The sequence below is a fragment of the Cyprinodon variegatus genome, unplaced genomic scaffold, assembly GCF_000732505.1.
Source record: "Cyprinodon variegatus isolate N-32 unplaced genomic scaffold, C_variegatus-1.0 Scaffold704, whole genome shotgun sequence".
NCBI lineage: Eukaryota > Metazoa > Chordata > Actinopteri > Cyprinodontiformes > Cyprinodontidae > Cyprinodon > Cyprinodon variegatus.
Window position 1 is genome coordinate 397,371 of NW_015151157.1, and position 10,390 is coordinate 407,760.

The following is a 10,390-nucleotide window of genomic DNA, read 5'->3' on the forward strand; positions in this document are numbered from 1 at the left end:
AAAAAAAGTCAGAATTGTGAGATTAAAGTCAGAATGTTGAGATTAAAGTTAGAATTCTTAGAAAAAAGTCAGAATTCTGAGATTAAAGTCAGAATGTTGAGATTAAAGTTAGAATTTTTAGAAAAAAGTCAGAATTCTGAGATTAAAGTGAGAGTTCTGAGATTAAAGTCAGACTTTTTCCTCATATTAAATTGAAATAAAAATTAAAAATCCGTAAACTTTTTTTTCCCCAGTGGCCCTAATCCTCTTCCATACTAACCTAGTCATTTGGTGAGAAAATCCTATTTTTTGAGGTTATGGAGTTTGATTTCAGCTTAGCATAAACCACGGTTACTTCTTCATCATGACTGACAACAAGCTGTACTCTAGAGCAAACTTTCCAGCAACCCATTAAAATTCAGCATTAATATTCTGGAGAAAACGGTGACGTCTGCTGGTTTAAAATAGAAAAACATGAGGCCCACAGTCAGGTGTACAAAGTTTGAAGGTACATTTTATTTTGTAAAAACGTTTTGTTTGTCCTTTATTGGTTTAACAAAATCATTTTTATTGGAGTAGAAAGTTCAGAGTATAAAAATAGAAAAGGAAAAGTACAAAATTCAAGAAGTTCAGTGGGGGAGCTTGGGTAAAATCAGTGCTCACGTTTCTTCAGTTTTTGCCTCAGCAGTTCATCAGCTGATCTGAAGTTTTTTAACAGTGAGGAGGAAGAACAGTAAGAAGTCCCTTAAGCTTCACTGTGAACTTCAGCTGTTTTCCTCAGGATCACTCCCACTCTGGACCCGGCTCCATTACAGACTGCTTAGGTACAGGAAGCAGTGGGCTAAAGGAATGGGTCCAGCATGATGCAGATGTTGACCTAATACATTTCATCGGGCAGAGGTCCATGGACCAGAATCAGGAACAGGAAGATGCAGCAGGGCTCAGTCTCAGCTGTAGGTCTGGTTCTGACTCTGGATCAGGCTCAGCTTACTCCTCAGGTCCTGGCAGACAGTCGACAGGCTGCTGTTTTCCTCCAGCAGCTTGCTGTATTCCTGCATGAGGCGAGAAGAGGTCTGCTGCTCCTTCTGCTCCAGCTCAAGCTCTGCCATGAGCTCCTCTCTAAACAGAAAGCATCAGAACCCAGCTGGTTAAACAAACCCACAGGTGGAACGTAAGAGGAAACTCTACAGCCTTAACTCAGTTATAACACTGAACTGCTGCATGTGACAGGAAGAGAATTTCCACAGCAGGTGGAAGAAAACATACTTTCTGTTCAGTTGATGAGCGATCTCTGACTGGACTCTCAGGAACTCTTGGGCCATTCGGATGTGCTGCTCAAAAACCGCCATGGACTCCCGGGAGTTTGGACAAGGAGCCAGAGGCTGAAGGCGAGCAAAACAATCAGAGAGGAATATCCAAGATGCACTAATCAAATTTACCTTATAATGCAAACTGAAAACTTTAACTTTGTGCACTCAGAATGTGGTTTATTTGTTAAAGGTATAGTGGAGGATTTTTGCAAATGTTTCAAAAGACCCGCCCTCTCCACTTAAAAAAAACCCACAAATGCACAATGCAGTACCCTCTCCCGTGAGGCAACGCCTATTAAACGCAAGCGAGAGCATGCACAAGCCAATTTCTCTTCGAGGAGGTGCAGGGACGCAAAAGATGGTCCCTCAGACGGATTGCATCTCACTCATATTTATAAAGTTTCCCCGCATATAAGACTACTGGTACATAAAAAAATCATGACATGCTTGTATGTGTACGCTGTAGTGGAAAATCGGACATGTTTGTGGGGTAAATAAGGATCTATGGCCACCGTATATACTGCAAAAAATGGAAATCTAAATAAGTAATCTTTGCTCACATTAAGTGCTTTTTTCTTGAATTGAGGAGGTAAGTGCGACATTTTGCCAATGGAACAAGACAATTTACATTTAAAATAAGAAAAAAATTGCTTTGTCTTATTTCAAGCGTATATTATCTAATTATCTTATTTTAGGAGTAAAAATACTAATTCCATTGGCAGATCATCTTATTTGCCTGCTCAAATTAAGGGTAAATACACTTAATTTAAGACATTTTTTACTTATTTCTAGATGTTTTTTGCAGTGTAACTCCTAATAATGTAGATTACAAAATAAATAAAGTTATCTTCCCTGGAAAGTTACAATAAAAAGGTAGATAACTTTAATAGCAGTGATGTGAAATGGATGTCTCCAAATAGCATGCCAAACTTCACCTGTCGAGAAGAAACTTTGCAACCGAGGGATCAGTGGGGAGCCCGACCTGTGATTTCAGTGTACGCCATCGCCAGAAAGAATCTCCCAAAAACACTCTGGTCTTGTTTCTCTCTTCTGAGGCCTTCCTTTTCTTCTGATATACTTTCTAGACGCTCGGCCATTTTTAAATAACGCGGTGAGGAAGGCGAGCTACAATGACTGGCTGAAACCGTAGCTCACCACATAAAAGTATGCAGAAAAAGACAGCTAACTGACGAAGAGCACGTAGGAAGTCCTTACGCAAACATATCACCAAAATGATTGACAATTAGGACCACTAAGTTTTGGAAAAAGAACACCTTCCACTATACTTTTAAAATAAAACCAGAAAAAGGTTGCAGATATATGCTCTTTTTTTCCCAGGTCAACATTTATCAAATTGAAACCACTATCAGGATGGACACCTTAGAAGAACAAGAAAAAAGTTCTGTGAACTTACCTGTAACTGGTGATCCAGCTTCTGGTACATCGGATGTACTGGACTCTCTGATCCTTCAGTACCTGAACACAAAGCCACAGTAAAGTGAAATCCCCGTAACAGTAAGTTCATTGTAAAACTGATGCTAAAGTCTCGCTGCGATTTGTTGCATGAGTGGCAACAAAAGTAGCAATACTGTTCTGACTGTCATGTGACTCTACTCATGTTTGATTACTCGAAGCAACAGATGCAGGAAGCTTTTAATTGTGATGGTGCTGGAGGAGAACAACGACCTGCTTTAAATGCACCATACCTGCAGGAGAAAACGTCATTCTCAGCTCTGATTGGTTAAAAGTGTTGAGGGGGCTCTGATTCTCTGAGCTGGAGGTCCTGGACACAGTGGACAACCATGAGGGAGTCTGGTGGTGAGAATCAGAAGGTTCTGTTGGATCACTCGTCAGGAGGCGAGGCTCATTCAAACAGTTGTGAATTTATTGTTCTGTTACCTTTGGGGTCCAGACCTGCAGAGGGGTTCTGGTCTCAGAATTCTGCTCCTCACCACCAGTTGACGATCTGTGTCTGGTTTCGTCGCTTCGATTGCTGTTAATGGTTCCATCGGCCCAAGAGCCTGAAGACAAAAACACAGATATTTACCAACCTCCTCTGTTTATAACTGCAAGATTATTTCTATAAACACATTTTAACCTTCATACCTGAAATCTCAGCCTAAAAAAAAAAAGTAGAATTCTTCCTAACAAAAAAAAATTATTATTATTATATATTTTTTTGAGTTTTTTTCTCCAGCTGAGATCTGACCTGGTTTCAGTTTGAACCAGACACACAGGTGGTCTGTTTTTAATACCCCCTGTAGTTCAGTGCAACATCTTTAGTGTAATCAGATGGAAAACGCTGACATTCCTGCTCAAACATGTAGGTATTTAAAACCTAGAAACAGATGAACGTTTTCAGGAAAAACTGTTATACAAAATCTAATATTTAGCATTATTTGAAAAAAAAAATGAAATAAAACGTTACTTTGAAAAAAAAATGGCAACTACAGCGCTAAACCTGACATGACGTGAGAGAAAATGACCCTGAACAAAGATGAAAAGATAAGAGAAAACATGTTTCAACCACAGACTGTTTTTGCAATAAAAGCTGCAGAAATTCTCAGAGAAATCTTTCGAATGCCCCCAAAGGACTTAAACCGCGGGAAACTGAACTTCTTCTCTCTGAAAAATGACCGAAGAAGCTTTTTTAATGACATGTGAAACGTCTTCAAGACACAAGAGAAGACGTCCAGCTGCATTCTCCTTCTTCTTTCCTGGATGAGAGATAATCTACGCCAGGCAAAGGAAAGACTGATTCAATAAAGCACATTTTAGCCAAAGGTAACAAATGGTGTCAATGCAGAGAAGCTCATAAAAAATCAGGAGCAGGTAGTGGCAATTCAAAATTTCAACCAGAATATTGAAGCATAGGTCTGCCTCTGTATGCTTTGCTAGTTTTAGTTTGTTTCTAAACTGCTGGTTGACAGAACAGTAGCCTGAGACTGCAGAGCCACCAAAAAATGCAAAAGATTATTTGTTATTTTCTTGGATTTTTAATACAAAATGTGGCAACATATTTCCATTTGGGATTATTAAAGTATTTTTTTAAATCAAATTTAATTAATTAATGCTAAAAGGAACATATATTAATGAATAAAACAGTTTTATTCATTTAGAAACTGCATCTGAAACCATTTCTAAAAGGTAAATAGGTAATTTATGAATGCCCACTGATGTGAGGTTAGGGTAAGTCTAAGTCCAACATGACAGGGCAAGTTGAATTAAAAAAAATTTTTTTTTTATATAAAGGTTTATATGCAGTTTATATCTCAATCAAACATTAATACACTTTCTGCATGGAGTTTGCATGTTCTCCATGTGCATGCATGGGTTCTCTCCGGCTCCAGCTCCAAAGCAGTCCAATAACATGACTGTTAGATTAATTGGCTTCTCTAAATTCTCCTTAGCTGTAAGTATGTGCATGAATGGTTGTTTGTCCTGTTTGTTTCTGTGTTGCCCTGCGATAGACTGCAGTCCTGTCTAGGGTGTACCCAGATAGACACCAGCACCCCTCGCTACCCCAGCAGGGATAAGCATGATTGATATACATACGTATATATATTTAGGTTCCGAACCCAGAACCTTGTTACTTGTTACCTGTGCTTGCTGCAGATGAGGAGCCACTTTTGTAGGGTGAAGACTGGTGAGGAAGATCAAGGGGTTCATCAGAGCCTGGGAAATACTAAAGCAGAAACAACAAGATATTAGTGTGACGGTCCCAACAGCTGGAGGTTTCTAAACTCCAGTCATGCAAGGCATTTTGGAAATGTAATATTTTTTTCAGATTTTTCTATGATTCAATCTGCCTCGTGCTTTTATATTTTATATATTACCTTCATCAAGCTGCTCATGGTGTCGCAGACCTCGCTCATAGACGGTCTCTGGCTGGGCTCTTTGTCCCAGCAGCGGGTCATTAGAGTCTCAATGGGTTCAGGGAGGTCTTTGATCAGAGGGGGACGAGTACCTTCATCACAATGAGCAGGTGGTTAGTGTGAAAACGAAGCTTCAGAAGAAAGAGCAGCACTCTGGAGAATCACACACCTCTGTGCACAGCCCACATGATGCAGAATGCAGAGCCGCCGATCTCCTCGAAGGGCTTCCTGCGAGTTATTACCTCCCACAGGATGATGCTCCAGCTGAACACGTCACACTTCTCACTATAGTTGCTCCCTGAGGAACACGACAGAACGAGAGGAGTAAAGGAGAAGCTCGGGTAACTACGACCTCAAGGTCAAGACCACTGACCTTCAAACACCTCAGGAGCCATCCAGGCTGCACTGCCTTTGTTGTTGGTCATGTAGGTCTGAATGTCACAAGCTGTTCCAAAGTCACAGATCTTCAGCACTGTTCCTCGAGCTACAAGCAACAAACTGAAACAGAAATGAGAGATTTTATCATAAGAGATCAGAAAAAAACTTACAAAAGGTAACTGCAGAATAACAGATTTTGAATGTGACTGCTGCAGGTGGACCATGCATCATGGTCTACAGACAGAGCTCTTACTTTGGAGGTTTTAGGTCTCTGTGAATCAGAGCTTTGGGTTTCATGGCGTGCAGGTAGGCAACGCCGTGGGCGCACTGCAGACACCAGCTCATGGCGTGGGCGGCTGTGTAGTGGGGCAGCGGGTCGGCGCTGTGCAGGACTGAACACAACATGTTAGAAACTTATGACGACTCCTTACAGATTTGTTTTCTCTTTTTTTGTTTGTCACAATTAAATGTTTTATACTTAATAGTATACAAAAGTAAACTGAGTGAAACTGTTTTAAAAGAAAAATGCATGCTGTGTGGAAAAAAGTCATTTCCTGCTTATAAAAGCATAATCTCTAACTAATCAAATTAGAAGGCCGTTTAATGCTTGAAAACCATCTGATGTTTGAATTAGTTCTGCCAAACCAGCGATTTCAAAAGCAAGTTGCGAAATTCAATTGATCATCTGAAATGTTAAAATCTGAGCCCTAAAAAAAAAAAAAACTGTAATCAAAAGAAATCTGTGATGTTTTCATTTTGATTTTTCAGATAACTTTAAATGATAAATAAGAGGATGAGACTCACGGTTGTATAAAGAGCCACATTCTGCGTACTCCATCACCAGACATACCTGTCATCACAAACAAGATGTAAAATTTACACTATGTAAAATACTGTTTACTCAGAACAACTGCTGAAAGGAGGAAACAGGAAGTTTTGAATATAACTGTAGAAGATTACTTCTCTATTCATTTATTGTCTGTAACAGTTATGATGAGAAATAATCAATAAAAGCTCACATCTGTGCAGAAATTTAATGTTACTTTATATTACTGTATATTACATAATGCTAATTTATTATCATTTTATTAAAATCATTGTTTAAAGAATGAAGAGATCACTTTTTCACTACTTGAAGTGGTTCTAATCACTGATTGGTCGATATATACCTGCTATGTAATATGGAAAATTATTACCTTTAATCAAAAAAACAGGGTTGAGTTTCTTCCAGACATGTGGAAATTGTTTATTGGAAGAAAGTCATGGTAATAAATCACATTTTGGAGAACTGGGATTGTTCCATTTTAAAGTCAACTCAATATATCCATAAGCTATAAGCTATATAATTCAAATTTATATAATTTAGTTTATGTAATACAAATTTAAATGAATAAATAACTATTGGTAACAGAACTTGCAAACCCTACCGACCAGAGAAAACCCATCAAGGAATTACATATTTAATGCAGAAGTGATAATTTACTAACAGACTTTAAATGGTAGGAAAACACTTTATTGTATAGTCAGATTACACCACCTGGCTTTTTTTTTCCTTTAATCTTCTGCTATTCCTGCCTCCAGACCACCCTGGTTTATAGATACTGAACACCACCTTAAGGTTATTACTGGATTTGGGCATGCTTAAGACAAATATTCACCAAAAGAAACAAAAATTTACAGTAAATTTCGCCTTCCAAGTTTCTTCCGGCCAGAAAAAAACATAAAAAACTCCTGGAAAAAAAACACCATCCCTAAGAAACGTCCAACCCTGACCAAATTAATGAGAGCTTTTATGTTACATTTTTAAACTAACGTCATTGTAATGGACCAAAAACATAACCAGAACTCGGTAATCTGTCGTGTACTCACCGGGTCCTCACAGGAGCCATACAGCTTCACTATGTTGGGATGACTGACCCGGGACAGCTGGCGGAGCTGCACAAAAAAGAAAATAAGATGTGCTTGTATTAAGAACGCCGAGTTAAAATCATCTGTCTGGGTTTTCTAGAGGTTACTGTTCAGGCATGTACATCACTGAGCTGGTCAAGGGAAGGAGCATTAAAAAAAAAAAAAATTTAAAAAAAGATCTGATGACGTGAGAAACAGAATAGAATAGAATTAGGGCTGCAACTAACGATTATTTTGCAAATCAATTAATCTGTCAAGTATTTTTTTTTTTTTTTGATTAATTGATTAGTAATCGGATAGCAAAAGGTTCCTTAAGAAATACTTTTTACAGAATCCAACCAGGTGAAACTAAAACTTGTGGAGTTCTGGATAGCGCATATTGACAGATGAGTTATTTTAATTTAATTACAGCTCTAAGTAGGTCACTCTGTCAGCTAAAGGCCTGTTTTACAGTCTCTATACTCCAGTTAACAATTAATCAATTACTACACAAGTTGATGACTATTTTAATAAACTATTAATTAAAATTAATCTAATTAATGGTTTCAGCCCTGAATAGAATAGAATAATAATTTTAATCATCACTCAGTGGGGATAAATTTACATAAAACAAGACATACTTGTACTAGAAATAGTTTATGTTTATGTAAATAAGTGTTTAGAATAAAGAATATACCGGTAAGAGATATATTCATTTTACTGTTAGACTCAATCATATTAAATTGGTCATTACATTATTGAAGTTAAAACTGGAAGGAAAGTGCAGAAATGTATATATTTCTCTGATTCAGTATTGACTGACTTGAGTCTGAGGTCATGATATATACTTAATATATACTAGTTACTTAGACAACTTTTATCGTCATTTTGTATACACAGAGTGTATACAAAACAAAATCTATGTTTTTTTTAAGAAAGAGATCCCAGATACAAGCGACTGAAATGAGTTTTCTCCGTAGTGTGTCTGGGCTCTCCCTTAGAGCGCCTTAGGATTCCCCCAGAGAAGCTGGCCCAAGTTACTGGGGAGGGGAACGTCAGAGCCTCCCCTGCTGAAGCTGCTACCCCCATGACCCGACCCCGGATAAGCGGAAGATGGATGGATGGATGGATGGATGGATGGATGGATGGATGGATGGATGGATGGATGGATGGATGGCAGCGTGGGAGAAAAACATGGTGCAAAAACACATAGATATGGAAGTTCAGAGCAGTGCAAAGACAAATATATACAGTGCAAAAAATATACTAATAATAATACTATTGTTATATAATTATATATATTAGCTACTATTCGTTACTAACTCTGTAGTAACCAGCAAATTCATGGATGTACTTCCCGTGAATGCTTTCCTACAAGTAATCAAGGGAAAAGTTAAAAGAATAAAAGGTGTTTAATGATTGGCACAGCAGCAGGTGAGCTGTTAAAACATAAAAATGAAAACAACCCTGCTGTCATAAGTAGATTGTAAGTTTATCTTGTTTTAAATTCTGTTATTTAGCGCAGGTTCTTGTTGTGTTTTCATGTTCATTTCACAAATTAAAACTTTTTTATTTGAGGCAGCTTTTGATCTATGAATCTGATTAAGGGCTGACTTTTTTATGATTGCATTGGTTCTTTTATAACTTAAATATCCATATCTGAACTTTCTGTTTATTTTATTCCATCTATTTTTTCCCATTGTTGTCCCATAAAACTTTTGGCTTACCTTGAGACAGTATCACGCTTAATAAACTCCCTATTTTCTGTATGAATCCTAAGAAAGTATAAAAAGTTTTACCAAAAAGCATACTGGGGCACAGAAAAGCATAATTCAGCTATAAAAGTAGAGTATTTTATTTGTTTAAAAAAAAAAAAACAGATGAAAACTGGGATCCTATCTCAATATCACTGAAGCTATCACCTTATTGTTTTAAATAATTAGTAAAACTGAATTTTTTAAAGAAAAAATGAAAAGGATCCAAAGGACCTATCAGAAACCATGCATGCTCCAGTGCATATCATCATCAGATTTTCTCTCAGTATTATGTCTTTAGTACAGTACCAGGACATGATCTACAGGGGCACTGACCCCCGTTGGCCCCCGTTTAGAACCGCCCATGGTGCAGACCCCTCTCTGCCAGTCTTTAACCTCCACACATCAGGGCGAGTTTAACTGAACTTAACCTGGTTCTATCCCGGTTCGGAGCCAGAAATCATGGGTCTGTACCTCCACCAGGAAGGCGTTCCTCTCAGCGTCGCTCTCGATGGTTTTAATCGCCACATTTTTTCCTCTCCACACCGCTTTGAAGACCACCCCAAAGGTTCCTCTGCCGACAGCCTGCACGCAAACGCAATCATGATGATGGATCCAAACCTTTTCTACAATCCTGGAGCTGAGCCTCGAACGCAGAAAGATAACGTACCGCTTCAACCAGGATGTCGTCGTACTGGATGTTCTCGAACACCATGGTTCCTCCACCCAGCCGTACAGGGACCCGAGAGCTGCCCCGTCTCAGATCCGACGAACCCAAACAAACTAACTACAGTTTGAGGAAGTGGAGTTCTGCAGCATGAATCATTTCATTCCGCTTACACCTGAACGCATCACGGAGGCGGAAGAGAACAGTGTTCCAGGTCAAACATCTTATCCACTGCGTCTCAGGGATCTGTTGGTATTAATGGAATTTACATGCTTTTGTTTTGGTTCATGAACGCACCTTTGCCTTATATATAAAATCTTCCACCAGGGGGCGACAAAACATGTATGATGGTTTCACCTAAGCACGATTTGGGTCAGCAATTTCACAAACAATGGCAGTCCATCTTAACCCTCTATTCCAATTAATAAATCAATAAAAGCCACAATTCAAAAATAGGTTATTTAATTTTATACCTTGACATATACACTGTGTGCAGAATTATTAGGCAAGTTGTATTTTTGAGGATTATATTTAATTATT

The 10,390-nt window shown here is 38.4% G+C and overlaps 1 protein-coding gene across 1 annotated transcript; it reads right to left on the bottom strand.

The window, feature by feature from the left end:
• Window positions 1-481: 481 nt before the first annotated feature.
• Window positions 482-10,106, bottom strand: LOC107097523 (mitogen-activated protein kinase kinase kinase 7-like). Its single transcript, XM_015394689.1, has 14 exons — window positions 9,854-10,106; window positions 9,658-9,768; window positions 7,412-7,477; window positions 6,347-6,392; window positions 5,796-5,934; window positions 5,538-5,662; window positions 5,334-5,462; window positions 5,126-5,256; window positions 4,890-4,974; window positions 3,189-3,310; window positions 2,996-3,101; window positions 2,704-2,765; window positions 1,246-1,361; window positions 482-1,098 (listed from the first exon to the last, which is right to left on the bottom strand). Exons 1-14 carry the CDS (start codon window positions 9,896-9,898, stop codon window positions 927-929), a joined length of 1,455 nt encoding a protein of 484 aa, XP_015250175.1. The 5' UTR covers window positions 9,899-10,106; the 3' UTR covers window positions 482-926.
• Between the last annotated feature and the right edge of the window lie 284 nt (window positions 10,107-10,390).